This window comes from Crocodylus siamensis, chromosome 5, assembly GCF_052110815.1.
Source record: "Crocodylus siamensis isolate JL-2025a chromosome 5, ASM5211081v1, whole genome shotgun sequence".
Classification (NCBI taxonomy): domain Eukaryota; kingdom Metazoa; phylum Chordata; order Crocodylia; family Crocodylidae; genus Crocodylus; species Crocodylus siamensis.
Genome location: NC_143399.1, coordinates 39,216,936 through 39,244,628, shown reverse-complemented (window position 1 = coordinate 39,244,628; position 27,693 = coordinate 39,216,936). Strand labels below are relative to the sequence as shown.

Genomic DNA, 27,693 nt, shown 5'->3' with positions numbered 1-27,693 from the left:
GGGTGGCTGACTCAGCCCGTGCAGACGTGAGTACCGTCACCCCTGGCCTGGGATACAGCACGTTCCCTCACGCGGGGGGGGGGCACGTCCGGATTGGGCGGGGGCAGGACCCATGTGTGGGGGGTCCCATGGATGGGGGGAGTGTGGAAGAGGGGCCCCATAGCCATGGGGAGGTCTCTGGGACAAGTGGGGGGGACAAGGTTTCTGGGGGCAGGAGGGGACAGCTTGGGGGACAGGAGCTGGGAGTAGAAGTTGTGGTGGGCAGGGGGTCTCGAAGGGGTGGGGGAGTTGGGGGCTGGTGGGGGGGATCAGGGCTCCCCCCCCCCCCCCGTGCTGACCCTGCCTCCTCCCCTAGGGCAGCTGCGAAAACCCCGCCCCCTGCCCCCCCCCTCCCCCAGTTGGGCTTTAAAGGGGCCCTGCTGAGCTGGGACCGGCACTGGGACAGCGGCTCAGCGCGGACAGACGGATCAGCACCCAGACAGACACACGGACACAGTGAGCTGTCCCGAACCCAGGTGAGCAGTGCCTGCACCCAGGTTTATTGGGGTGGCCAGGTCGCCTGGGGTCCCCCCACTCCCCACCCAGACACCTGGGCTCTCTCCCAGCTCTAGGAGGGCAGTGGGGGCTGGTGGGGTAGAGCAGGAGCTGGGAGCTGGACACCTGGGTTCATTCCCAGATCTGAAGGGGGCGGGGATCAGTGTCAGTGGGTTAGATGGTGGGGCTGGGACCATGGACACCGGGGTTCTCTACCGGCTCTGGCGAGGAGTGGGGGCTCGTGCGTTAGAACGGGGGGCGGGGAGGCCGAACACCTGGGCTCTCTGCCAGCCCTGACATGCCACCCACTCTTCCTCCCCCAGACCCCTCACCATGGCGCCCCACTGCCTGCCCGCGCTACTACAATCTCTGCTGCTTGTGGCATTGGTGCCCTGTGAGTCCCACAGCTGGGGGGATGTTGCATCCAGGTGAGCCGCTGGGCTGGGCAGGGGAGGGGGCTGCAGTGGGGACAAGGCTGGACAGTCTTTTGGGGACCCCCACACTGAAGGTAACCGCCCCTGTTGGGTCTGTTACAGGCGACACCCCCCGCCCATGGTTTCCTTCCTGGAGCGGTTGCGGGGAGCACCCCCGGTGCTGCCAGCCCCCCGGGAGCCGGGCTCTGAGGCCTGGGGCAGTGCCCAGGGCTATGTACAGCCAGAGGATGTGCGAGAAGGGCTTGGCCTGCCCGGCAGGTAAGGGCGGGGGGGGTTGTGGGGTACGGTGCTTGCCTTGTGATCAGATCGCTTCCACCTTCCCCACCATCCTGGGCGCCAGGCGTCCTGGTTCCCAGCTCCCCTCGGCCTCCGCTGTAACCCCCCAGATGCCCTTCTCCTCCCAGAGCTGAGGAGGGGACCTAGGTGTCCTGGCTCACAGACCTGCTGCTATTAACCTATTAGACCCCCCCCTGCCCCCCTCCTCCCAGAGGCGAGAGGAGAAACAAAAGCTTCTTTCCCACCCCCTTTCCCACTGGAGAAACAAAAGCTTCTTTCCCACCCCCTTTCCCACCCCTCCCCAAGCCTCATGAGAGCCTAGGTATCCTAACCGCCTACCCTTTTGTTCCCCCCAGCCCCCGGCACCGGCCCCCACGCCAAGTGTCGCCACTGTCCCCGGGCCGCGGATGCCACCTGGGCACGTGCCAGACCCAGAACCTGGCCAGCCTACTGTACCACTTTGGCAGCAAGGACCTCAAGGACGACTCCCGCAAGACCAGCAAGGGCACGGCCGACCCCCTGGGTTACGGGCGACGGCGGCGGCGGGCAGCCGGACAAGGGGCCCCCACGGGCACATAGCCCCTGCGCCCCCACCCCTCCACGGGCAACACGGCTGAGAGCAGGGCCCTGCCCTGGCAAGACGCGGGCACCGGCGGCAGGGAGGGCAGCTCCCGCCTGGGGCTGGCACAGAACTAGATCCCTCCCTCTGGGGAATTAGGGGACAGGCCCCCCCAGCCTTGTCCCACCCCACGGACATGGGTCGAGCAGGAGTCCCCCCACCCAAGAGGAGCAACATTGGAGCAAAGCGGGCACTGCTGTGGAGATGGGCAGGCTGGATGGAGAGGAGGGTAGTTGGGGGGGCTCTGCCCCCCCAGTCCCAAGTTCTTTGTTTATCAGGGCCTGAGCGCAGGTCTAATAAAGAGGTTTATTGGTACAGATGTGCCTCCTGCTGTTGCTCTTTTGAGGGAGGGGACATCGGGGGGTGGAACCCGGGTGTCCTGGCCCCCATTCCCCGCCCCGAGCTGGAGTTAGACCCCGACCCCACCCCCCTCCCAGCTGGGCAGGGACAGAGCCCAGGTGTCCCGGCTCCCGGGCCCCATTCGCCCTCCGGGTGTGGGGGACGCAACCCAGCTCCCAGCCTCCTTGTCCCCTCCCCGAGCTGGAACCCAGGTGTCCTGGCCCCAGCCCCCCCAAAGTGTGGAGAAAACCCAAGCGTCCTGACGCCCACAGCCCCTGTCGCTGGACCCCACGTCCAGCTGGATGCCTGCTGGGGTTAGAGCCCCGGTGTCCCGGCTCCCTTCCCTAACCCCCAGGATCTCGCTCTCTTCCCAGAGATGAGACAACCTGGACGTCTAGGCCCTTAGCGTCCTGACAAGGGGGCAGAAGGGCGAAGGCGGCGGGACACAGTGACCGCGGGTTCGAGGCTGCGGGTCGGGGAATGAGTCCGTGCGTCTGTCCGTCCTGGTGCGGAAGGCCAGCGCGGCCGCCGGGGGCAGCAGTACCCACCACCTTCACCGCACCCCGGGGATTGAATCCAGGCTCCCCGCCTCCTCCTAGCGTGCCGGGGCTCCTCTTTCCCATGCAGCCCCTCCTCGGGGGCAGGTCAGGGGGCTCTGACCCGGTAGAAAGCACTGGGAAAGAGCCCACGCGTCCTAGCTCCCAGCCACTCCCAACCCATTAGACCTCTCCCCCAAAGCTGGCAGAGAACCCTGGCTCCTGGCCCTCCCTCCCCACGCTGTGACGTATCACGCAAGCTCCGGGCACCTCCCCCGATTCCCCCCACCTCGCCCCTGTCCTCCGGGTCCCTGCTCTGGGCGCTGGGTAGGGGCAGCATCTTCCCCTGCATCCCTGGCTGCATCTGGACCAGCCTGAGCATCCCTGGGGAAGGGGGATGGGATGGGATGGGATGGAGGGGAGGCGGGGGTACCCCACCCCGGGTGCAGGGGGCACGGGCCTGGCATAGCCCCTCTGGCCCCACATGGCTGAATCGGGGCACATAGGGTCCAGCACATTCCCCACGCCTGCCAGCAGACACCCAGAGCCGGAGACAGTGGGCCGCAGGGTGAGTGCAGGGCTGGGGAGCCAGATGCCTGGGTCCTGTCCTGGTTTCTACTGGGTCAGAGCAAGGGGAGGGAAGGCCTGGGTTCTTGCCGAGCTCTTAGAGGGGGGTGGGGCTGGTGGGGGACACCTAGATTCTCTCCCAAAATTGTGAGTGTGGAGGCTGCAGGGCTTAGAGCAAAAGGGGCTGGCAGCCAGGACACCTGGGTTCTCTCCCAGCTCTGGGAGGCTGTGGGGTCTTGTGGGTACCTGGACCTGCCTGGCTGCAAAACCCAGACACCTGAGCTTTATTCCCCCATCCCACCCCATGCCTGAGAAGGGATTGCCTCTGCTGGGAGGCAGGAGGGAAAGGGGTTGGGGAGCAGAATCTAGACCCTCCTCCAATCCTTCATGGAAGAAAGGGAGCAGGGCTGGTCCCCACTGGAGGGCATAGGCCCCATTTACAGCTCCCAGTGCCAGCCAGTTCCCTCCCCACCCTGGGGCCCAGATTGGATTTGGTACTCCTTAGTGGTGGGAATGGGAGCCCTGATGCCTGGAACAGTAGTGGGGTATGGTGGGTTTGGGGGGCTGGGAGCCAGGGCTTTTGGGTTCTATCCCCTATCCCATGCCTTACCTGAGAAGATGGTGTCCCCCCTGCTTTTTCCCCATGTCTTGCAAGTGACTTGGGATCCTGCCAGGCCCTGAGAGTGCCAGGGAGAGAACTAGTTCAACTTGTCAGCGGGGCAGGCTGGGGGTGGGGCTGGGACTGGGGCTGGGCTATGGCCATGTTTGGGTTCCCTCCTGAGACCCAGGCAGAGTGCAGCATTATTCTAGCAGCCCTTGGGGAACTCACAGCCTGGCGCAGGTATCTGGGGGCTGGGATTGCCTTCGCAGGGGCATCTCCTGGCTGGTTCTCCTAGTCCCTCTGGGCATGGGGTGGACACCTGCATTTCCCAGCTCTGGGGAATTGCGGGGAGGGTAAAGCAGAGGGCTGGAAGCCAGGACTCCTGAGTTCTCACATCCCTGGGAGGGAAGTGGGGACTGGTGGGGTTAGGGCACGAAAGAGAGCTTTGAGACAGGATGCCTGGGTTCTTCCCCCAGCTCTGGTGGTGGAGTGATGTGGGATGGCTTGGGAAAGGAGGGTTGGAGCCAGAACTCCTGGGTTCTCTCCTGGCTCTGGGAAGGTAGTTGGGTCTTGTGGGTACCTTAACCACCTGGGCCTGCCTGGCTGCAAAACCAGCTGTACAAAGGTGTGTGAAACTATGACCCTGCTGGCAATGTCACTGCCCATATCTCCCAGGTTGTTTGAGCCTTGGACTCTGGATATCTGGGTTCACTTCCTGGCTCCAGAGCACGGGTTCTCTCTGGTCACTGAGCTTCCCTGTCTCAGTTTACACCTCTGCCAAATGGGGTGAATGTATGGTCTGGTCAGACTGGCAGCTTCCCAGACATCTATGACTGGCCAAACCAGGCACTAGTCTCAGTCAGGGGGCTGGGTGGTGCCTAGCCCAAGGGATGTGTGTAGAACCAGGAACAACTAGTTGTTCCATAAAATCCTTCCCAGAAAGAACGTCCTATTTCCATAGGGAAGCAGAGAAGAGAAAGGAAATGGCCAAACCAAGCTGGGATGCCCCACAGCAGAGGCGGCTCCATGTCACCTTATCTCTGCCCCTTCTGGGCTCAGATGGCTGGAGGAAAACTCAGGCGTCCTGGCTCCCAGCCCAGCTCTCACTCAACAGACCCCCCTACCCCCCCAGAGCTGGGGAAGGTGAGATCCCCCACCCCCAGGGGACTGCCCCCTTTGCTGTGGGGAAAGGGCTATGCTGAGGAGTTGGGGTTTTGTCTGGGGGCATGTACGTGGGGTTGAGGGGCACTTTCTTGGCAAGCTGAAGCTCTTGGATGCCAGCTGGAGGTCACTCATCATTTCTCCCTCCAAGCCCAGCACCACCATCCTTTGAGGTTTTGTTTGCGGTCAGTGCGGTTGCTTCTATGAGATGGGGTTGGTTAATTCACCTCAAAATGCCATGGCTCGTGGCTAGGGGAGGAGGATTAAAAAGTGGGCTCCTGGCTGGCCTGGACCTCTGCCTCAGTTTCCCTTATTTGGGGGCATGGCACATCCTGGGGAAGCTGAGTCCCTCCACCCCTCTATAGGCTAGTGATTCAGTGGGGGGTGGGCAGGCTGGGCTGAGAGATAATGGAGGGTGTGCAATACCTACATTGGGTGCTCCCCCACCCCAAACGAAGCAGGGCCCTGCAAGGAACCAAGGCAGGTCAGGCTGCTCTACTACACCCATGATATAAGGGCAGGATGCTTCCCAACCACTTTTTTGGCCTGTTTCCTCAGTGCTATTGCCCCACAGAAACTCTGTCATGGGGCATCTGCCTGATTCCTCCCTGTCGCTGCTGGGGCCTGGGATTCCTCCAGGGCCCAACAGGCAAAGCAGAAAAGAAAGAGACCAGTTTGGTTTGGGGCTGACGGTTATAGATGTTCCTTTTATTCATGAATGGGTGCAGGGGGGAGAGATCCTGAAGTCTGGGCCAGGACTGAGAGCACCCAGCTGCTTGGGTTTCCTGGGCTCATTTTCAAAGACATTGGCCCTTTTTTCCCCCCTTCAGATTAAATGATGTTTAAGTCCGACTAGAGGAAAGGAAAGACACTTATTGCAGGGGTGCCAAAGAAAGATATGGCCCATGGGACCCACGGGGTTGGACACAGCCCATGCAGCACTGTGCCTAGACTCCTGGTGGCCCCAAGATAACTTTTAGTATTGGGTGCCCCTTTGCCAGAGATAATGATAATAATAATTTTTAAATTACCATTTTTGGGCCCCCTTTCTGTCTGGGCCCCTGGCGGCTGCCTGGTTCGCTCATGCCTATGTCCAACCCTGAGCCTGTGGGGCTCCTGGAAGGACAGGAAGTTTGGGGGTGGGGTGAGCAGGGAAGGGACCTGCACTGAAATCTGAGCTCCCTGAGGGACATGGTGGGGGCATGTGTCAGCAGCAGGGGCAAGTAGTAGCTGGACTAACCCCTACATCTCCCTGGTGCCATTCCCCACCTTTCACACATGCACGCTGCCCCTGGGTCTTGCGGGGACTAGGGGAATTGGACAGCCCCACGCTATCCCAAGGGATGGGAAATGAGGTTGAGAGACAGCAAGAGAAAGCAGCTTTCCAAGGGTATAGATATGGAAGGAGAAGAGGAAACTCTTTGGGGAATTTAGGATGGTAAAAAGTCACGTGGCTGCAGCCAGGCCCTGTCATAACCAGAGCACAGCTCCCAGAAGAACCAGCAGCAGTAGTTGGTTGTTATCCTGTAGCAGAGGGCCCCAGAGAGGTGTGTTTTTAGCAGAGGATTGTTGAGGCTTAGGATGCCTGGGTTCTACCACAGAGCTAGGAGAGGGGGAGGGGGTTTAGTGGGTTTGAGTTGAGCAGGGGCAAGGAACCTGGGAGCCTGGATACCTGAGTTTTATCTTGTATCTGGGGGTTGGAGCAGGGAGGCTGAGACCCAGGACACCTGGGTTCTAGCCCAGCTCTGGAAGATGAGTGGAGTCTGGTGGGTTAGAGCAAGGACTCACTGGGGGGAAATACAACCCAGGAGTCCCAGCTTCCATCACAGATTTGGAAAAGAAGTGGGGTCTAATGGATGATAGCCAGGAGCCAGGACTCCTGGATTCTATCTCTGCACAGGGAATGGGGTTCAAGCAGGTCTGGTGGGTTGGGGATAGGGTGGGGCTGGGAGCCAGGATGCCTGGGTTCTCTCCCAGCTTTGTTGGGTTAGAGCAGAGGAGCTGGGAGCCAGGACACCTGGGTTCTCCCCTTGACTTTCCTAGGCAAGGTGTCCCATCCTTCTCTCCCTCAGGCGAGGGAACAGGGTAGGGAGACAAATGGTAGCAATGGGATGCTAAGAGATCATTGGAGGCACTACCTTGGCATGCCTGAGGATGACCTTTCTCCCAGATTCTGCTTTCCAGAGCCCTTAGGACAGGGAGTGTGAAACAGGGTAGGGTGGGGCAGGACACAAGGGTAGATCCTGGCTCCCTCACTACTTGCAAGGCAACCTGGAAGAGCTACTGGCTGTGATGTCTGGACTCGATGATCTCCCGAGGTCCCTTCCAGCCCTAATGTCTATGAAATCTATGAAATGTCTGAGGCACTGGGGCTACTTCTGTTGGGACCCCTCACCCCAGGTTGAGATGCGGCTGGCTTTGGAGTGAGGTGCCTGAGCTGTTGAGCCATGGGTCTCTCTGCTGGTACCAAAATGCAGCCACCTCTACATATAATTTCCCCATCTGGGCTAGGACATCTCATTTCACACCCAGTGCAAAAGATGCTGGAGGGGTTGTTTGCTTATCTGGGCTGTTTATATTTCCAGCTGATAGGCAATAACTCCCCTGCCTCCATGCCCCCAAACTGCAGTGAGGCCAGCAGTGTGTGTCATGGGAGAGTGCCCTCTATGAACACGCAACCCACTCTGGAGGTCTGTCCCAGCCCTAGGAGGGGAGTGGGATCTAGCAGGGCAGGGTGGGGACCCAGGATATCTGGGTTCTGTCCAGGCTGTGGCAGGGGATTGGGGTCTAGTGCAGGGGCGGGCAATTATTTCACATGGAGGGCTGCTTACTGAGTTTTTGCAAGCCATCATGGGCCGCATGACAGGCAGCCAGGGGAGATAAATATTAATTTTCTAAATTTTGGGGGGATCCCTTGGGCTGGATAGAATGGCCTGGCGGGCCGCATGCAGCCTGCGGGCTACATTTTGCCCACCTCTGGTCTAGTGGGTTAGATCCGGGGTAGCAGGAAGCAAGGACACCTGGGTTCTATCTGGGCTGTGGCAGGGGCAGGGGGGTTGTGAGTTAGAACTGGGGTGGGGGAGATCCAGGATGCCTGGTTTCTATCCCAGGTCTCGGAAGGATAGAGAGGGGAGTGGTGGGGGGAGGCGGGGTCCATACACAGATCCATCTCCTCCCCCTAATCTAGCTTTGAGGGACCTTCTGGGTTCCCCCAGTGCTGCCATGGCAACAGATTATGAGCTCACCAGCATCCCATATGAGGTCACCCTGGTGCCTGTGTGAGGTCACTCTGCTCTCTGCCCCATTAGCCGGCAGCCAGGTATAGGGCAGGACCACACTGCCTCTGGCCTAGATAGGGGAGGGGAGCACCTGATGCTGGGGATGGGAGGAGTTGCATGGCATCTCCTTTGGGATGGAACAGGTTGGAGAGGCAGGTCCTTACAGCACCCCTTTGCCTGGTGCTGAGCTGCAGCCACTTTTGGGGTGGGGCATGTCAGAGGCAGGTTACACAGGGACCCTTCCCCAGTGCTGAGATGCAGTTGCCTCTAGGGTCAGGAGATCAATGTCCTGGCTTATGATACTCACCCCACTCCAAGCACCAGGGATGGATCCCAGGTGTCCTGGCTCCCAGGGTCTATGTTGAGATGGTAGGGTGGGGGGAGCTGAGCCTGTCCCAGATGTGCTTGCCCTCACCTCCTTGTCTGCCCCACAGCCGGCCCGCTAGCACCCCACAACCATGGCAGAGGCCCACCAGGCCGTGGCATTCCAGTTCACAGTTTCCCCAGAGGGCATCGATGTACACCTGAGCCATGTGGCTCTGAAGCAGGTCTACCTCTCGGGGCTGCACTCCTGGAAGAAGAGACTTGGCCGTCTGCGGGTAAGGGGGTCATGCCCCACAGTGCCGGGGAGAGAGGGCTCTGGGGTCAGGCTCTGGGATTGGGGGGTTGAAATTCAGTGGGCTTGAGGCAGGGGGGTCTGGGATCACCCCATGGGTCAAGTATCCTGAGGTCAGGCTGCAGAACTGGGGATAGTGGGCCCATGAGGGAAGGCTATGGGATCGTGCTGTGGGTCAGGGGTTGGGGGGCCTGGGGCCAGGGTGGACTGTGGGGCACAGGCTCAGGGGATAAACAAGGCAGGTGCCAGGGACTGTTGGGTCAGACTGGGGAAGGGATGGGCAACGGGGTCCTGTGTGAGTCAGAAGAGCTCCAGACAGGCTCTATAGCAGGGAACGGAGGGGGGTGGGGCGGTTGGGTTGGGATGGGTGCCTGTGGTAGAGCTGGGTGCTTTGTAGGGCCACGGGGCTGGGCTGGGATTGCTGTGGCATCACAGTGTGGGATCACAACATAATACTAGGAGCAGGGAGGCTGGGGCAGGGCAGGGAACTGTGCTACATGGATGGGGCTATGGGGCAGGAGCACTCTGGGGGAGTCTGAAGTCACATTGTGGGGCTGGGATCGAAGGAGGGGATAGATGGGGCCCGCTCAGGGGCTGGGATTGGGGGTGTGGGTCAGGCTTCGATGCCTCCACTGATCTCCTGCCTTCCCCTCCCTCCCCGCTACAGAATAGTTTTGTGACAGGTGTGTACCCCGCCAGCCCAGCCAGCTGGGTCTTTGTGGCTGGCACTATCCTACTCGCCCAGTTCTGGCGCCTTGATCCCTCCATGGGCCTGATCGGGAAGATCCAGGAGCACCTGCCTGGCCGGTACCTGGCACACGGGGACTTGGGCAGGAGAGGGCATGGGGGGGAGGTGGAGGGCAGGGTCTGGGAGGGCCTGAGGGTGTCTCTGGGGGCTCTAGTGTGTGAGGGGCATGGTACTGGAGAGGATGGGTCCTTCTGCTCTGGAGAGGATGGGTCCTTCTGCTCCTCCCAGGCTGCTGGGTAGATGTGGGAGGGGATGCGGCTGCCCCATGGAACTGAGCCCCATCCCTCCCCTGTAGCGGGTGCCTTTCAGAGCCAACACAAGCTGTACTGTGTGCGCTGGCCTTTGCCACAGTGCTGTGGCTGGCTCTCATCCTCACCATGCGCTCCATCCTGAAGCTGCTGCTCTCCTACCATGGTTGGATGTACGAGGCCCATGGCAAGATGTCCCACACCACCAAGGTCTGGCTGGTATGTGCCATGGCTAGGCCCAGGCAGGGGCCACAGAGAGGGGGCCATGGCTGGACACCCTCAGAGGTTACTGGGCTATGTCAGGGGCTGGTGGATCCACAGATAGCAATGACGGGACATGGCCATGCACAGAGAGAGGTTGTCGGGCTCTGTCCTCCCCCTTGCTCTCTGCCCCACCAGTGAGTGGGGTGGGGGAGAGGGTGCTGTCCTCTCTGGTGACCCCCCACCACCACCTTTGTCCCTACCCCATAGGCACTGGTGAAGATCTTTGCTGGCCGCAAACCCATGCTGTACAGCTACCAGGCCTGTCTGCCACGCCTGCCCGTGCCCACCATCCATGACACCATGCAGCGGGTGAGCTATGAGTCACTGGGGTGAGGGGAGAGGGAGCTGGGGCTGGAAGGTTCTGGGAAGGGGAGACTTGGGGCATAGCAGCTGGCAGAGGGGTCCCCAGGAGCTGAAGGGTTGGCAGAGAAGCCAAGGATTGTGGGGGGCATCTGCGGGGGCTAGGGGGTGCCCCCTGGACCTGGGGGTGGGCTGGAGCCTGTGGTTGATATGATAAGAACCCCCACCCCAGATTAGGAGCACTAATGTGCTCCTGCCTCCAGGTCATATCCCCCCACCTTGGTGGCTTGTGACACCCCGCCCCTCCCATCCCACACTCCAAGAATCCTTTTTACCTTGGCCAAAGTGCCACCCCAGGGGGATTGTGGGAAGACTCTATGATTCCTGGGTATTGGGTGCAGGTGGGGGGCTGGGGAAGTGGGGATATGCCTCCACCTTCCAGCATCCATGGCGGGGGACATTCCTAGGATGTGACCCCAGACTGCCTGCTGTCCCCCCAGTACCTGGAGTCCGTGCGGCCCCTGCTGTCAGACCTACAATTCCAGCGCATGGCAGCACTGGCCAGGGACTTTGAGCACTCGCTGGGACCACGGCTGCAGTGGTACCTGAAGCTGAAATCCTGGTGGGCCTCCAACTACGTGAGTGATTCTGCCCTTACACTAGGGAGCGCCGTGCTGCAGGGAGCAGGGAGGCACTAGGGAGCACTGTGCTGGGGTGTACAAGATGTTAGTGGTAGGGATGCTGTGCTGTGGGCTGTAGGGCAGAAGGCACTAGGGCGTGCTGCACTGTGGGGTGCTGGGGGCACTATGGGGTGCTGTGCTGGGGTGTATGTGGTGTGTGGCACTAGGGGGCACCGTGCTGGTGGGTGCAGGGCAGGGGGCACTAGGACGCATTGTGCACAGGGTGTGTGGCACTAAGGAAGGCTTTGTTGTGCTGTGCAGAGGGGTGGCACTGGGGGTGCTATGCTGCAGTGGGCAGGGGGTCTGCAGGGGCTGCTCTAACCCTCGCCCTCCCTGCAGGTGAGTGACTGGTGGGAGGAGTACATCTACCTGCGGGGCCGGGGTCCCATCATGGTCAACAGCAACTACTATGCCATGGTGAGTCCCCAGGAAGGGCAGAGGGGTTACCTCATGCAGGGACTGGCCCTCAACTCAGCACTGTCCCCCTCCCCTGCCTGTCCAGGCAGCCCCTGGCACAGGGCCCCAGCTGATGGGCCGCAATAGCTGCCTGTCCCCCAAAATCCAGGTGGGCACATGAGGGTCCCCCTGTGTCCCCCACAGGGACTGGCTATAGCAGGGGGATCCCCCATGTCTGCCCCCCACACCCTGTTCTAAGCCCCTGGGGAAGGGGGAGGGGTCTGTCCCATGCACCTATGTCCCTCAACAGCCCCTTGTCCCCCAGGACTTTCTGTACGTCACCCCAACCCCCATCCCGGCGGCCCGTGCCGGCAATGCTGTCTATGCCATCCTGCTGTACCGGCGCCTTCTCAGCCAGGAGAAGATCAAGCCGGTGAGGGGGGCACTGGACAAGGGCTGGGGTTATAACTCCTTGTGTACAGTTACATGAGGGAGGCTGTGGGGCAAGTGGGTGCTGGTGTGAGAGAGGGGCAGGGCCAGAGCCCATGATGTGGGGGCTAGGACTATGTGGGAGGACTATGGGGTGGGAGGACAGTGAGGTTAGGGGTAGGAGAAGCCTAAGGCTTGGGGGTGGAGTTAGAGGGTGGGAAGTGCCTCAGGTTTGGGGGGACCAGGAGGTGGGAGGAGCCTGGGACTGGGGGTGTGGCAAGAGGGGTGGGGCTAGATGGGGTGGGAGGAGCTAGAAACTAGGGGTGGGGGAGTCTTGAGACTGGGTATGGGGTGAGAGGGGAGGAGCTAGAGGTTTAGGGGTGGGGCTAGAAGGGTGAGAGGAGCTTGAGGTTTAGGGGTGGGGCTAGAAGGGTGGGAGGAGCATGAGGCTTGGGGGAGGAGAATGAGGTTTGGAGGTGGGGCTAGATGGGGTGGGAGGAGCTAGAGGTTTAGGGGTGGGGCTAGAAGGGTGGGAGGAGCATGAGGCTTGGGGGAGGAGAATGAGGTTTGGAGGTGGGGCTAGATGGGGTGGGAGGAGCTTGAAACTAGAGGTGGGAGGAGTCTGGGGTTTGGGGTGGGGCTAAATGGTTGGGAGGAACCTGGGGTGTGGCCAGAGGAGGGGCCTATTCTGGGGGCTGTAGGTGGGACTAGCATCCTTCTTATGGCTCATGGGGCAAAGGGATGGGGACAGGGCTGGTTCCTGAGCTGTGGGGAGGAGCCTGATCCATGGGGTGGGGCAGTGGGAGGTGTCTGGCCCTCCCCAAGTTTTTGGCATGGAGTTTCCCAGGATGTTTAACTCGTCTCTGTTTCCCTTCTCTCTTCTTGTGGATGCCTCCCCTTTCAGGGCCCCCCATGTCCTTCTCCGCTCCCCCACTCTGGGTGCCCTTCCTGCCCCTCCAACCCTTCCTGGGTTTGCGGGTGCAGCTCACAGTGCCTGGCACTTTGATCCCGCTCTGCACTGCCCAGTGGGATCGGGTCTTTAACACCACACGACTGCCAGGGGAGGGGCAGGGTGAGTGCTGGAGTCCCCCAGCTTTGTTGGGGGGCAACAGGGACCTCCCCCAACCTCCCTCCCAGGCCTGTTGAGAGGGGACCCCAGAAGGGAGGAAGGAGGACCCAGGTAACTATAGGCCTGTTAGTCTTACCTTGGTCCTGGGGAAGCTCTTTGAGCAAATTATCCAGGAGCACATCTGTGAGGGACCGGCAGGGGAGATTATGCTCAGGGGCAATCAACACAGGTTTATTAGGACCAGATCCTGTCAGACCAGCCTGGTTGCCTTTTATGACCAGGTCACAAAATCCTTGGATGCAGGTGTTGTGGTGGACGTAGTCTTTCTGGACTTTAGGAAGGCCTTTGACACTGTCTCTCACCCCATTCTCATTAAAAAATTAGGCGACTGTGGAGTTGATGCCTACACAGTCAGATGGGTAGCAAATTGGCTGGCGGGCTGCACCCAGAGAGTGGTGGTAGACAGGTCATATTCAACCTGGAGGGATGTGGGCAGTGGGGTTCCCCAGGGTTCGGTCCTTGGGTCCACACCGTTCAATATCTTCATCAGCAACTTGGACAAGGGGGTGAAAAGCCCACCTTGTTTAAATTTGCAGATGATACTAAGACGTGGGTACAATACAAGGGAGGAACAGGGTACAACTAGGTTTGGACAAGTTACAGGGGTGGGTGGATGAGAGTAGGATGGGATTCAATACTGACAAGTGCACGGTACGGCATTTAGGGAGAAAGAACCAGCAGCATACCTTCAGGCTGGGGAACTCCTCATCAGCACAGAGGCAGAAAAGGATCTTGGAGTCATTATTGATTCCAAGATGAACATGGGCGGACAGTGTGGGGACGCAGTCAGGAAGGCCAATTGCACCTTGTCATGCATCCACAGATGCATCACGAGCAAGTCCAAGGAGGTGATCCTCCCCCTCTGTGCAACATTGGTCCGGGTACAGTTGGAGTACTGCGTCCAATTCTGGGCACCGCACTTCAGGAGGAATGTGGAAAGCATTGAGAGGGTCCAGAGGAGGGCCACTCACATAGTCAGGGGTCAACAGGGCAGGCCCTACGAGGAGAGGCTATGGGACCTGAACCTGTTCAGCCTCCACAAGAGAAGGCTGAGGGGGGATCTGGTGGCTGTCTGTAAACTTACCAGGGGGGACCTGCTGAGAACAGGAGAGTCCCTGTTCCCCCGAGCACTACCAGGAGTAACTAGGAATAATGGCCACAAGTTGATTGAGAGTAGGTTCAGGCTAGACATCAGGAGGCACTACTTCACAGTTAGGGCAGCTAGGATCTGGAACCAACTTCCAAGGGAAGTTGTACTTGCTCCTACCCTGGGGGTCTTCAAAAGGAGGCTAGATAATCACCAAGCCGGGATCATTTTACCCCAGCACTCTCTTTTGCCCATGGCAGGAGGTTGGACTTGATGATCTGCTCAGGTCCCTTCTGACCCTACCAACTATGAAACTGTGAAATATTGGGTCCAGGGTCTCCTTTGCTCCCAGCTCCTTCCAGACCCCCCCCACTTTGTTTTAGGGTTAGAGTAGCCCCCAAGCAAGGGGCAGAAGGTGGGGCAGGGGCCCATGCTTTGGGAGCTGGGCACTGGGGTCTCTTTGGAGCTGCCTTTTATGGTCTGCATGCCCTATCCCCAGCCTGGTATAGGGCAGGGGGCTGTGTTTTCGGGGTGAGCTCTGAACTGCTGAAATTTCCCCTTCCCTCCCTTGCACCCAGTTTTGGGGGAGAGGCTCTGCTTTTGTGGTAAACTCCGGGGCACTCTGCAGGGGTCTCTCCTGACTTTCTACCCCCCTCCCTCTCTCTCTATCCCCACTCTTCACCTTGGTGACACCCACTCCCTCCCAGCTGATGATTCAGGGCACCCTCCCTCTGTGCTCTGCTCAGTATGAGCGCATGTTTGGCACCACCCGCATCCCGGGACTGGAGGCAGGTAGGGGACCCCTCACCCACACAATTCCTTTCCAGAGACTGGGGGGTTATAACCCACTGACCCCTACCCCTATGCCCAGGGCTGGCTGCAGAATGGAGCAGCTAATATCCCACTGATCCCTCACCTTCCATGACAGGGGACCGAGACTGAGGACCTGCAGGAGCCAAGAACCCCAGGGGGGCAGATCCTGGGGTGATCTGGAGGTTGGGGGGACTCAAAGGCAGGGAAACATAAGCCACCCCAACCTTCTCCCTTGTGCTGGTGTGGACTTGGCATTGGGCTAGTGGGAGCAGGGGTGCACCCTGCAGATGGGCTGTCCTTGGTCATGGGGTGGAAGAGGGGTACCTGTCCATGAGGGGTAGGGGGTGTCTATCTGTGTTCAGGATTGGAGGACTATCCTGTTTTGTAGGGGGGTCTCCATCCATGGGGAAGACTGGGGGGGTTTCACCATTCATGGGGTCGGGGGGGCCTTGTTTGTGAGGTATGAGTGGTGGGGAGGGGTGTCCCTTTCCATGAGGTGTGGGAATGGGAAGAGGTCCCTTGTGCTTGGGGGAAGCGTGGGGTCTCTCCATCTAGCAGGAGGCCCTGTTGGTGGGGTAGGAATGGGGAGAGAGGCATCCCTATCCATGGAGTATAAGTGTGGGGAGAGGATCCCTGCCCATGGAGAGGGGGGCATGGAGGGCATACCCCCTTGCCTTGCTCTGCCCTCACCCCCTGGCTCTGCTGTCCCTTCCCCTCCCCTCTCCAGACCGCATCCAGCATGTGAGCGACAGCAAGCACATCGCAGTGCTCCACGCCGGCCGCTTCTACCGGCTTAGGCTGTACCATAGTGGGCGGCTCCTCAGGCCCCGCGAGCTCCAGGCTCAGTTCCAACACATCTTGGATGACCCTACGCCCCCTGTGCCTGGAGAGGAACACCTGGCTTCCCTGACAGCTGGGGACAGGTGCATGGGGAGGGACAGGGGGCAGGTAGAGATATGGAGCAAGACATGGGGGGGACAGGAGGGGCTGTGACCTGGTGGGGAGGAGCCAGGGGGTTGCTTGGGGACTGGGAGGGTCCAATGGGGACTTGCATGGGACTTGAAATGTGGATGACCAGTGGGGAAGGGGAGGGAGGTGGCCTCTGACCCCTGACCTCTCCCTCACCAATGCTACAGGGAGCCCTGGGCTCGGGCCCGCCGGACCTATTTTGGGTCAGGGAAGAACCAGCAGTCGCTGGAGGCTGTGGAACGAGCTGCCTTCTTTGTCACTCTGGACACAACCGAGCAGGGGCTGACAGGGCCCGACCCGGGCCGAGCACTGGACTGCTACGCCAAGGCCCTGCTTCATGGGCAGTGCCATGACAGGTGAGTCTGACCCCTGACCTGTGACCCCCATTCACCATGGGCAGTGCTATGGCAGGTGGGTTTGGCCGCCAAACCCAATCCACCACACTAAGACATTGATACATGGGTAGGGGTCCATGACAGGCAGATCTGACCCCTGACCTTATCCACCACAAGTAGTGCCACAACAGGAGCGGCAGGGGAGGGGTCTGACTCTTGACCTTTGATCCCCATCTACCACAGACAGTGCTATGAGAGGGAAACCTGACTCCCATCCATGATGGCAAGGTGCTGATGCATGGGCAGGATCATGACACATGACCTGACCCCTAGGCATGGCCATGATAAAGAGGGGCAATCCATGACCCCCACAGGAACTTCTACCCCACCCTGGAAATGCTTTGTCCTCCCCCTTCCATCTACCCCAGCCCCTTGCAGTAGTCTCATAGCCCCCAAGCCCCCTGACAAAGACGGGGGCTGCTGCTGGGTGATCCCTCAGATGCACTGTATCTCCCAAGCCAACTGCCCTATGGGAACCCCTCCCTCCCCAAGGGACCCTAGTCTCTATCCCTCTCGCCTGGGCATGTTGTGGGGCTGTTAGGCCCTGCCCCTCCAGTGGTGGGAGGAGCCAGCACCAGGCTCCACCTCCCCAGTTCTCACCTGCATATTGCCCTCCCTTTCCTCCACAGGTGGTTTGATAAATCCTTCACTTTGATCATCTTCCGCAATGGGAAACTCGGGGTTAATGCTGAGCATTCCTGGGCTGATGCCCCCATCGTGGGCCACCTCTTTGAGGTACCAGCAGCCCAGGCACCTGGGTCCCACTCTGGGAGGGGAGGGGGGTCTGGTGAATTGGGTGGGGGTAGAGGGAGCAAGGTCACCTGAGTTCTGTCCCATCTCTGGGAGGGGTCTAATGGATGAGAACAGTGAGGGCTGGGAGCCTCGATGTCTGGGTTCCCTGCCTGCTGCTGGCTGTCCAGTACCCATCTCTGATTGATGGAAAGAATTAACTCCTGTTGTGGGGTGGAGAGAGTGTCTAAGAAGCCAGGACACCTAGGTTCTCTCCTGGCTCTGGGAGGTGAGTGGAGTCTGGTGGGTTATAGTGGGGGGGGGGGCGGTGGCAGCCAGGATGCCTGAGTCCTCAGCGGATTGTCTCCCCTGTCTTGCCCCACCCAAACCCCTGCAGTATATGCTGGCCACAGACGCCTTCCAACTGGGCTACAACGCGAATGGTCACTGCAAGGGGGAGATGGACCCTGACATCCCCCCCCCTCAGAAACTGCAGTGGGAGATCCCTGAAGAGGTGAGAGCTGGGGACAGGGCCTGGGGGACACCTGGAGGGTGACAGAGCTAGGGGGTGGAGCCAGGGGAGCAGGCGGAGCCTGTATGGGCAGGTCATCACAGGCATTTGGGGCAATGGTGACATCAGTAAGGGGTGGGGCGTGGGGCATGCAGGTGGCAGCAATGGTGGTGTTACAGAAAGGGGTGGTGCTAGCAGCATGAATTTGGGATGTGTGGCCTGTGGGGGTGGAGTCAGGCCACAAGGGGTGGGGCCTATGGGGGGGGCCAGTATGGCAAGCCATGTGAGCATTTAACATTTACCCTCCTTTCCTGCCTGCCCTCCCAGTGCCAGCAGGTGATCCAGGGGTCCCTGAGGGTGGCCCGGGCCCTGGCAGATGACCTTGACTTCCACACCTTCCCCTTCAAGCAGTTTGGGAAGGGGCTTATCAAGAAGTGCCATACCAGCCCCGATGCCTTCATCCAGATCGCCATCCAGCTGGCACACTACCGGGTACAACTCTTCCCCAGAGCTGGCTGCATGTCAGCAACCAGGCAGGGATCCCTGTAAACCAGGGGCAGGCAAAATACGGCCTGCAGGCTGGATCTAGCCCACAGAGGGACTTTATCAGGCCTGCAGTGGGTCCCTTAGTGTTGCCTGGCCCAGACGCCATCTGACCCCGGTGCGTCCTGCCACCCCTGGGTGCTCAGTAGGGCTGTGGCAGCTCTGCAGCTGGACTCTGGCCCCATGGGTACGGGCAGGAACCTGCTTGCAGAGCCCTGGCCCTGGCCCTGGCCCAGACCCAGCCTGCCCTGCACCCACTCCAGACCAGAACCGACAACAGCAGACCAGCTCTGGACCAGCTGGGACCTGTGTGCACAGACCCAACACCATCCCACTCTGGACCTGCCTGCCCAAGATGAGTGGCAGTGGCAGTTGGGCAGAAGCTGCTGCTGGGCTGGAGTGAAAAGAGGTTGCCTCCTCCTTGGTTCTGCCAGGCCCTTCTTGCTGCAGCTGCCTGGACCCTGCTGCTGCTCTGAGGCTCTTCTCCAGCGTTGCCTCCAGGCCACCCAGCAGGGCAGTGGTGGCAGAGGAGAGGGGCCACAGGGTGGCTGCTTTTCCCTGCTCCCAGCAGGGCAGGCTGAGGTTGGGGCTGTGCATGTGGGTCCCAGCTGGTCTGCTCCAGCTGAGGTGAATCCAAAGCAGAGGTGGGGTGGGTGGGGCCAGGATTGTATGCACAGCTGATGCTGGGCACTGGTGGCAGTGAGGAGCCACAGGGTGCATGGGCTCTGGGCTGTTGAGAGATGGGAAGTGCTGACTGGCCCACGATAGCTCTCTAAAACTGCCAGTGTGGTCTGCTGGCCCAAATTGCCCATCCCTGCTGTAAACCCAACTACCCATCATGGGCCCCACTCCAAAGGCAGCTGCATCTCTGCACCAAGTGAGGGGTCCATGCAGAGATGCAAAACCAAACCCCTCCGATGCATCTCACCCCAGAGATAGCTGCATCTTGGCTAAGGGGTTCTGCTATAAGCAGCTCTCTGAGCCTGCTCCACCCGAGGCAACTGTATCTCAGCACTGGAGCAGGGGAGTCCCTGTCTAACCAGTCCTATACCATGTGCTGCACCCCTGAGGTGGTTGCATTGCAGCACCAGGCAAGGGGGCCATGCCTAAACTGTCTGTTCCAATGTGCCTCACCCCAGAGCTGGCTGCATCTCATCACCAGTGGGCTTATAATACCTGCCCCGCCCCAAGATATGCCCCACTCTAGAGACAGCTGCATCTCAATGCCAGGCAAGTGATCTTTGCATTAACCAGGCCCTCCAATATGTCTCACCCCAGAGCTAGCTGCATCTTGGCACTGGACAAGGTGTCCTGGTATAAGTAGCACCCCCCAACAGGCCCCATCCCAGAGGCAGCTGTGTCTCAGCACCAGACAAGGGCTTTGTGCATCAACCAGCCCCTCCAACCTACCTCTCCCCAGTGCTGGCTGCATCTTGGCACTGTGTATCACAGAATCATAAAGGAGTTAGGCTGGAAGGGCCCTAGCCAAACCATCCCCTACAAATCCATCATACAACCTCTTAGTAAAACTACCATTAATCCTGACACAACACAAGACATCACACCCAGATCTGCTGGAAAAGGTTGTTCATACATACTTAAGAGGTCCCAGGTAGAGGCCACGCTTCCTGCTACAGATGAAGGCAAAACTCCCTCCCCCAGTCTGTATCAGTCTGACTATGCAGTAAAATTCCTTCCTGACCCCAACTGTGGTGATTGGTCTGACCCTGAGCAGGGGGGCAAAAGCCGGTAGTGAGGAACTTTGGTCCGAGCAGCATTAGCACAGCCCAGTCCCAAATCCCTTGCTTTAGCTGCGGCCAATATGCAATGCCTCTAAGGGAGGCTTAAAAACACCCTGGCACATGTAATAGAAAGGGGGAAAGGGCATCCAGGAAAGCCCAGAAGCCTGGGAAATCCTCGTAGCAGAACACAGGCAGAGTTACACCTAAATCATCCCTGACCAGTGCCTGTCCTGCCTCTTGAACACCAGCGATGCCAAGTGCGCAGCTTCCCTAGGCATCTATTCCACTGCCACACTGTTCTAGCCTGGAAGAATTCAGGGGTCCTGGTATAAGCAGGTCCCCCCTTCCCTCCCACACCCCCAGGACAAGGGGAAGTTCTGCCTGACGTATGAGGCCTCCATGACCAGGCTGTTCCGTGAGGGCCGCACCGAGACTGTCCGTTCCTGCTCCATTGAGTCCTGCAACTTTGTCAGGGCCATGATGGACCCAGCACAAACCGTGAGTCTGGGCTGGGTTACTTGGGGGGGTCTGCAGACTGGGTGCTGGGGGAAATGAAGGGGGGACTTGGGAAGAAGGCAGTACCCCTTCTACATGGCCCTGTGGGAGAGGGGTACATGAGCTCTGACCCCCTCTTCCCTCTGTTCCCCTCTGCCAGCCCCAGCAACGCCTGGCTCTGTTCCGGGTAGCGACTGAGAAGCACCAAGCCTTGTACCGCCGGGCCATGACGGGTGCCGGCATTGACCGACATTTCTTCTGCCTCTACGTAGTCTCCAAGTACCTGGGGGTGGACTCCCCCTTCCTCAAGGAGGTGCGGGATTATGGGGCCAGTGTCAATAGCAGAACATGGCTAGGCGGGGAGGGGGAAGGACCTCAAGGACACGGGCGGAGTCTCAAGGAGGGGCAAGGCATGGGCAGGTCTCAGGATCCAGGTTGTGGGTGGGCCTGGAGTGGGGAGAAGGGGTGACTTCTCCAGGTAGGCTTGGCTTGGCACCCTGGGGTGGGGCAGATCCCAGGGCAGGATGGGGACCCATCCTGGAGAGGGGATGGGGCTTGGGGAAGGGGTGGGGCAGTCCCTGGAATGGGCATGGCTTGGGAGATTGGGGGTGAGGCTACATGCAGTTGGGGATCCCAGGAGGGGATGGGTGGGGGACACTTGAGGGTGGGTCAGATTAGGGGGCAGGGCTGATGTTGCTGCCTGTCTTGGGGTGGCAGCAGGGTGACAGGCAGGGAAGAAGGAGCCTAGAAGGGGGGAAACCCTCCACCCACAACCCCTCCCACCCCTTCAGGTCCTGGCAGAGCCCTGGGGACTCTCCACCAGCCAGACCCCTGTCCAGCAGATTGAGCTCTTCGACCTCAAGAACCACCCTGACTACATTTCCTGTGGGGGTGGATTCGGGCCGGTGAGTATCTGGCCCCCTGGGTTCCAGCCTGGGGTCAGGGATGCCAGGGGCTTGAGCCAGGAGCCCAGACACCTTGGTTCTGTCACCATTCTAGTGGGAGGGATTTAGTGGGTCAGAGCAAAGGGAAGCTGGGAGGCAGTACACCTGAGTTGTCTCCCAGTGCTGGTGGGAGGCAGGGGGTGTGGGCTCTAGTGGTGTCAGAGCAAGGAGGAGCTGGCAGCTAGGACTCCTGGGTTTTTTCCCGGATCTGGGAACAGAGTCATGGGATGGTTGAGCAGTCAGGATACCTGGGTTCCACTCCCACCTCCCTGCCCTTCCCTCACCCCTGCAGGTGGATGACAACGGCTATGGTGTTTCCTACATCATCATCGGGGAGGACCTACTCACCTTCCACGTGTCCTGCAAGATCTCCAGCCCCCAGACGGTGAGTGGCCCATCTGTCCTGTCCATCTCTTCCTCCACCCTGCAACCCGAACTAACCTGTGCCCTCTCCCACTCTTCCAGGACGCTCACCGCTTTGGGGCACACATCCGTTCTGCCCTGCTGGATCTCTTGGCACTGTTCAGTCTAGGCCCGAAGTAGCTGCAGAACCTGTCCCCCTCCCCCTGCAACTTTCAGCACTCCAATAAACCCATGGGAGGCACAGACCTCTGTGTCATATCCTGTGGGTTGATGGGGGAGCAGGGCCCTGCCCTGGCCGTCTCTGGGGTGACTGCTCAGGGGATGACTGCACTGGCCACAAATGGGGCCCCCTGTGGGAAGGCTAGGTGCCTTGGCTGTGGGGGGTCAGATCCCTGTAATCAGGGATTTCTGAATGACCTTTCTGTGCCTCCCCACCCCCACCCCCCCCCAAAAAAGGAGACTCCAGTCATTTTAGTCTTGGGGAGCCTACTGCAGGGGGCAGGACCCTATTCCCCTTGCTGTGGGGTGAGAAGATGGGGGAGGGGGGGATGATCAGGGTTAGCCTGATCCCCAGATACCCTCCGAGGTCTGGGATAGAACCCAGGCGTCCTAGGTCCCAGCCCCACCGGGGGGGTGCTGTGGTGGAGGGAGTAGCCCAAGTCCCCTCCCTGTGTGTCCTTCCCCCCCCCTCCCCCCAGCTGAAGAATGTTGCTGTTGTTTGCTTCTGTGTCTGTGTTTTGGGGACAGGATAGTTTAGGGGTGATGTGTAGAGGAGGGAGAAGTCCCCCCACACAGGGGAAGGGGACCAGCCCCATCCCCCATGGCAGGGTGGGACAGAAAACAGAGGGGTTTGTTGCCAATGCTGACAAACAATAAAGTGTCCCCATTGCATCAGGCCGGTGGTTTCTCTTGGAGGGGGAGATGGGGTGATGTCTGAGGAAGCTTTTCCCAGTGCTGTGAGCTTCCCCCCAGCCTTATGTAGCAGGGCGTAATGGGGAAGGGGTGATGTGAGGGGAGTGATGGGGGAATTGGGAGAGGAGTGATGTCAGGGGGCTGATGGGGGCACGGCTGGGGGAGAAGCAGTGTTGGGAGGGGGGAATAATGGGGGAGAGGGGTGTCAGGCTGCTAAGGGACCAGGGGAGGGGCACAATGTTGGTGGGGGGTGATGGGGGCCAGGAGGTGTGATTTTCCCTGTTCCTCAGCCCCATGACACGGTCAGGACAGTGACTGTTTTAAGCATCCCTGTCACCCCCAGCCAGGGGCTTCTCCCCCCGCCAAGTCCAGTTCCCCACCTGCTGCCCTCACCCCAAAGAGGCACAGTCAAGGGTACAGTGCCTGGGGCTTTACTGGAGGCTGTGGTTCTCCCTGCTACAGGGCTTGGGGGACCCCAGGGGGATCCCCTCTGCTGACAGCTGGGCCTGCAGGGAGCTGAGTCGTGTGTGCAGGGGATCCAGGGTGAGGGGCTTCTCCCTATTTGGCACAAGGGGGTTAGATTCAGACCTAGAGCAATGCCCCTCAACCCATGTACCTGCCTGGGCTGGCACAGTGCCCCCCCAGTCCTGCTGGTGCCCCACACTCCCAACCTGCAGCCCCCTGCCCTGCCCAGCCAGTGCTCCACACTCCTGATTTCCAGTTCCTTGCCCCCCATCCCTGCTCCCCTTCACTCCTGACTAGTGGCCCCCTGCCCTGCCCAGAACTGCCAGTGCCCCTCACTCACTGGGGGCTGATCCAGGCCTGCTCCAGGTAGGTCTTGGCTCTCAGGGCCTCATCCTGGGCCAGGCGCAGACTGGAATTCAGTGTCTCCACCTGGGTATGGGTCTCTAGAGCCTCCTGCTCCAGGTCCTGGGGGGAGGAGAGGAGAGAGTTGTCACACTGGGGGGCAGGAAGCAGCTGGGTAGAGGGAGAAGGGAAGTCAAGTGAGGGGGTCCTAGATATGGGGCTGGGAAGAGTCTTCACCTGAGGAGGGGGCTGGGTAGCAGGCAGGGGGTCTCAGAAGGGGAGTGGGGGGCCCTGGTGAGAGTGGTTTCTGCTCTTGCCAGGCCCCTTCACTTGAGGAGGTGGTACAAGGGGGCAAAGACAAAGGCTTGTGGGGGGGGGGTTCCCCTATGCTACCAGTATCTTGCTGTGCAGCCTCTGGCAGGAAGGGCAGGATGTCTGGGTGCCCCCGCGCTGCTTCAGCTCCTCCAGCACAGGTGCCACTGCACGCTCCACCATCTGCCGCAAGCTCTCCATGATGGCACAGCCCTGGCTGGGGTGGTGGTAGGGGGAGAGTCAGATACAGCTCTGCCAGTGCCCCCCACTCCTAACTTGCTTCCCCATCCCACAAAGCCCTGCCAGTGCCCTTCACTCCTGGACCAGTAGCCCCCTTCATCCTCCTGGCCCCACTAGTGCCCCTCACTCCTGACCCACACTCAATCCATCATGCTTTCCCCACCTGGCACAGGTGCCAGTGGCTCTGCTGGGCACCTCCAGGCCTCTGAGGGCGCCCAACTGCCAGGAGAGGTCCTCCAGTAGGGGCTTGATCTGCCTCAGCTCCTCCAGGTCAGACTGGAGCTGAGTGAGAGATAGCGCCGTGCACTTTGCCCTGCAGGGGTGGGGTGGGGAGTGAGCCCAGAAGGCAGCTCCCTCACCATGTCCCTCACCCCCAGCCGGACAGGCAGCTGCTCTGGGCATGAGTGCAGGAGCCTGAGTTTGCAAACAGCCTAACCCAATTTCTGCAAGGGGGATGGAGAGGGGATGGCAGGGGATTGGACACGGGCATAGTAGGTGGTGTGATGGGGGAGAGAGGAGGGGACCTCTAGAGGGTGTGGGGGTCCAGTGTATTGGGTGAAGGGAGGTCTTGGGGCATTGGGGCATGGAAGGGGTACAGGGGAGCTGTGGGCATGAGGTGCGAGGGGGATGGGACATGGAGAGGTGTGGGAGAGCTGTGGGTAGTGGGAGCAGGGGGGATGGGGCAGGGACCCAGGGCACAGGTAAGGGAGGTCCGAGTGGGGTTGAGGTGCAGGTACCTACATGGTGGAGGCTTCATCCAGCTGCCCCTGCAGGCACTGACTCTGCTCTTGCCAGTCGTGCTCCCACTGGGCCCGCAGGCGCTCCAGCCACTTCAGCAGCCCCAGGCTGGGGACAGGGGACTGTCAAGGGGGGCTGGGCTGGCAGGGACCCCCAGTATATTCCCTGCCCTTCCCCTCCACCCATAGCAACCAAGCACAGGTCAGAGAGGGGCTGGGCTGGAAGAAGGACCCCTCAGCCCAAAGGCTACAGCCTGGGGACCCCTCCACACCGGGGCCCCCTCCAAGGGGCAGGGGGTAGAAAGGGGATGGGGGTAAAAGGGGGCCCCCCAGCCTGGGGCAAAGGCAAGGAAGTGATCACCTGCCGATCTGTCCCCCATCTGTCTGCCCTACGACCCGCTGCCCACTGGCACCTGCTCTCCAGCTGCAGCCCTTCCAGTCTCCTGTCCCAGGTCCTTGCTGGCACCTCCTGCAGGCTATTGAGGGCCTCAGTGGTGCTGCCTTCCTCATCCTCTTCATCCTCTGGTGTCACAGGGCAGCCTTGGGGAGCCAGGCTGCCCCCTGCCACCTCCAGGAAGGGCTTGGGGATACCCAGTGCCTCTGGATCCGGCCAGCTCAGCTCCCCACCCTGTGCCTGGCGCTGCAGTGAGCGCAGCTTCTCCTAGGCAGGGAACCGGCACTATGAGCTTCTCCCACCCAGTAGTACCCCTGGGGTGTGGACTTCTCCAGTGCTGCGAGCTTCCCCCCAGCAGTGTCCTTAGCCCTGCTCTTACCTCCAGTAGCACTGAGTTCTTCTTGAGCAGGCTGGTCTTGATCTCAGCGTCTTCCACTGACTGGCTCACCTTCCGGCAGCTCTCCTGTGGGGAGGGCAGAGGGGCAGCAGCTGGCAGAAGCCCCAAGCTGGATGCAGTGCCACATATTTGTAGCCACCTGCCCTGCACTGCAACACCCGCTATGGGCAGCCATGACAGCATAGGCCACCCCATACCTGGAGCCGTGTGCAGTGCTCCTCCAGGTCTTCCGCCTCCCTGCGTCGCCGCTCCAGATTCTCACACAGCATGGAGCACTCGCTCTGGGGGGCGGGCAGAAGAGTGAGGGGGCCAGGTTTGGTGTCTTCTGCCCCAGAGGGAGTGAGGGAGAAGGGGTAGGGGAGAGATGGGGTAGGACTCTGGCTTGGGGTGAGGCCTCAAGGAAGGGGGAGAGTGTGGGGGATAGGGGAGGGGTTGGGGGCCCCCAGTGGTACAGTCCCATAGGCAGGCGTACATACCCCTGGGGATGACCAGCCCCCTGGGGGTGTCAGGGGGCACAGGTAGGTCCTGGTAGGTGCCAGGGTTGGGTGAGGGAGGGGGTTTGCAAGGGACACAGACCTGCAGGCTCTGGACTCGCCTGTTGACGCGGGACGCCCGCTCCTTGAGGCTGGTGACCGAGTCCTTGGCACGGACCAGGCCACTGGTCGCCATGTCCTGTGGGAGACATTGGGGTGGGGGTCCTGAATCCCCATGTGAAGTCCTCCTCCTTCTGCCTGGGGCCCCAGCATGGAGGCCCCCTGCCTACCCCCCACTCCCTGCAAGACCCCTGCAAAGAGTTCCCTTCATAAGTGCCACTAAGAGATCCCCCAACACAGCCCTGCCCCCTCAATCCCTCTTCCCATCAGAGGGGGCCCGCAAAGACCCCCCTCAGAAGATTCCCCCCCCTTCTTCAGTGAACCCCATATCCAGACCTTCCTACTGGCATCCCACTCCTCAGGAGTCCCCATGACAAGGGCAGTTTTGGGGCTCCCTAGAGCAGGGGGAAGGGGAAGGAGGAGGGGAGGGGAAGGGGCCAGGCCCTCCCCTCACCACTGGGGTGGGGACATCAGTGTCATCCTCAGAGCCGGCAGGGTCCGGTGGGTGCAATGGGCCGCGAGAGGGACTGTCGTCCGTGGACTCAGTGGAGTCATCGCGCTCCCCGTCTGTCAGGTTCAGCAGTGACACATTTGTGCAGGCCGATGAGCGCTTCAGATTGAGGCGGCTGGGGGGGCCCTCACTGGCCAGTGGGGGCTCCACCCTGCGGGTGGGGAGAGGATGGTGGTCAGTCAGGTTGCCTGCTCCCCAGCCATACCAGGGGTCTCAAGTCCAGACTGGTGCCAGGAGAGCTGGGAACCCAGGTGTCTGGGCTCCAAGCTCTGCTCCCTATTAGATCCTGATCCCTCCCAGAGCTGAGAAGGGCCCTAGGCATCTTGGTTCCCAGCCCCTTCCCTGCTCAATCCCAATCCCTCCCAGAGCTGGGACAGAAACTAGGTATCCAGGGTTTGAGCCCTGTCCCTGCTGCATCCCGGTCCCTCCCAGATACCAGTTCCTCCCCGATCCCAGTCCCTCCCAGAGCTGGGGTGGAACCGAGGCAGCTGGGCTGCTGCCCTGTCCCTCCAAGCAGGTGTCTGGTCTCTGGGCCTGTCCCTCCAAGCAGGTGTCTGGTCTCTGGGCCTGTCCCTCCAAGCTGGCACAGAACCCAGGCGTCTCAGGACCACATTCTAGCCTGGGCACAACTCCATCCCCCTCACCCATGAAAGGACACCGCCTTCTTCTTCTTGAGTGGTGCCTTGGCGCCAGCCTTGCCCAGCAGGTCCCTGGCACTCTGGGCCTGGGTCTCTGCCCCAGAGGGCGGGTCCCCAGCCTCATTGATTTCCTTCGACTGCCAGATCGTTTTCACTACCACATAGGCCATGGAGCTGCAGAGGGCGGGTCAGCTTCCTCATGCAAGGGGCACCTTCCTCTCTCCTTGGCTCTCCTCATGCAAGGCCTGAGGACTTGTGCAATGGGCGCAGTCCTCGTGCTAGGAGCAGGGTCCTTGTGCAAAGGGCGTCACGTTAGCCCGAAGGCCCCATGTAAGAGAAGGGATCTGGCCCTGACCCCAGGTAGGGGAGAGGGAACAGGGATTCCCCTGCCCCTGACCTCACAAGT

At 60.4% G+C, this 27,693-nt stretch overlaps 3 protein-coding genes across 4 annotated transcripts; 2 read left to right on the top strand and 1 right to left on the bottom strand.

The window, feature by feature from the left end:
- The first annotated feature begins 367 nt into the window (after positions 1–367).
- On the top strand, positions 368–2,165 carry LOC149863855 (pro-adrenomedullin-like). Its single transcript, XM_090048680.1, has 4 exons — positions 368–515; positions 858–962; positions 1,071–1,226; positions 1,601–2,165. Exons 2-4 carry the CDS (start codon positions 868–870, stop codon positions 1,821–1,823), a joined length of 474 nt encoding a protein of 157 aa, XP_089904806.1. The 5' UTR covers positions 368–515; positions 858–867; the 3' UTR covers positions 1,824–2,165.
- An 886-nt stretch (positions 2,166–3,051) lies between these two features.
- On the top strand, positions 3,052–22,630 carry CPT1C (carnitine palmitoyltransferase 1C). Of its 2 annotated transcripts, XM_090048792.1 has the most exons (20): positions 3,052–3,306; positions 4,868–5,049; positions 8,780–8,944; positions 9,629–9,768; positions 10,005–10,176; positions 10,429–10,530; positions 11,022–11,159; positions 11,541–11,618; positions 11,923–12,030; positions 14,950–15,034; positions 15,783–15,978; positions 16,192–16,380; positions 17,049–17,154; positions 17,546–17,662; positions 17,987–18,151; positions 20,308–20,442; positions 20,600–20,752; positions 21,231–21,344; positions 21,676–21,768; positions 21,849–22,630. In XM_090048792.1, exons 3-20 carry the CDS (start codon positions 8,804–8,806, stop codon positions 21,924–21,926), a joined length of 2,310 nt encoding a protein of 769 aa, XP_089904918.1. In that variant the 5' UTR covers positions 3,052–3,306; positions 4,868–5,049; positions 8,780–8,803; the 3' UTR covers positions 21,927–22,630. The 2 variants fall into 2 exon arrangements, with proteins under 2 accessions (XP_089904918.1, XP_089904917.1); XM_090048791.1 differs by lacking the exon at positions 4,868–5,049.
- Positions 22,631–23,089: 459 nt separating this feature from the next.
- On the bottom strand, positions 23,090–27,457 carry TSKS (testis specific serine kinase substrate). Its single transcript, XM_090049546.1, has 11 exons — positions 27,294–27,457; positions 26,593–26,800; positions 26,122–26,217; positions 25,743–25,826; positions 25,528–25,611; positions 25,168–25,415; positions 24,759–24,863; positions 24,181–24,330; positions 23,859–23,994; positions 23,464–23,588; positions 23,090–23,216 (listed from the first exon to the last, which is right to left on the bottom strand). Exons 1-11 carry the CDS (start codon positions 27,455–27,457, stop codon positions 23,090–23,092), a joined length of 1,527 nt encoding a protein of 508 aa, XP_089905672.1.
- Positions 27,458–27,693: the final 236 nt, after the last annotated feature.

What these genes read in the sequence shown, in the direction of transcription:
- LOC149863855 (XM_090048680.1), top strand. Translation starts at nt 868, where the DNA reads ATGGCGCCCCACTGCCTGCCCGCGCTACTACAATCTCTGCTGCTTGTG. An exon ending in TGGGGGGATGTTGCATCCAG is followed by an intron (nt 963 to 1,070) that starts GTGAGCCGCTGG and finishes GGTCTGTTACAG; the next exon opens with GCGACACCCCCCGCCCATGG. An exon ending in GGGCTTGGCCTGCCCGGCAG is followed by an intron (nt 1,227 to 1,600) that starts GTAAGGGCGGGG and finishes TGTTCCCCCCAG; the next exon opens with CCCCCGGCACCGGCCCCCAC.
- CPT1C (XM_090048791.1), top strand. Translation starts at nt 8,804, where the DNA reads ATGGCAGAGGCCCACCAGGCCGTGGCATTCCAGTTCACAGTTTCCCCA. An exon ending in ACACCACCAAGGTCTGGCTG is followed by an intron (nt 10,177 to 10,428) that starts GTATGTGCCATG and finishes CCTACCCCATAG; the next exon opens with GCACTGGTGAAGATCTTTGC. An exon ending in CATCCCGGGACTGGAGGCAG is followed by an intron (nt 15,035 to 15,782) that starts GTAGGGGACCCC and finishes TCCCCTCTCCAG; the next exon opens with ACCGCATCCAGCATGTGAGC.
- TSKS (XM_090049546.1), bottom strand. Translation starts at nt 27,457, where the DNA reads ATGGCCTATGTGGTAGTGAAAACGATCTGGCAGTCGAAGGAAATCAAT. An exon ending in AGAACTCAGTGCTACTGGAG is followed by an intron (nt 25,416 to 25,527) that starts GTAAGAGCAGGG and finishes TTCCCTGCCTAG; the next exon opens with GAGAAGCTGCGCTCACTGCA. An exon ending in GGGCTGCAGCTGGAGAGCAG is followed by an intron (nt 24,864 to 25,167) that starts GTGCCAGTGGGC and finishes CCCTGTCCCCAG; the next exon opens with CCTGGGGCTGCTGAAGTGGC.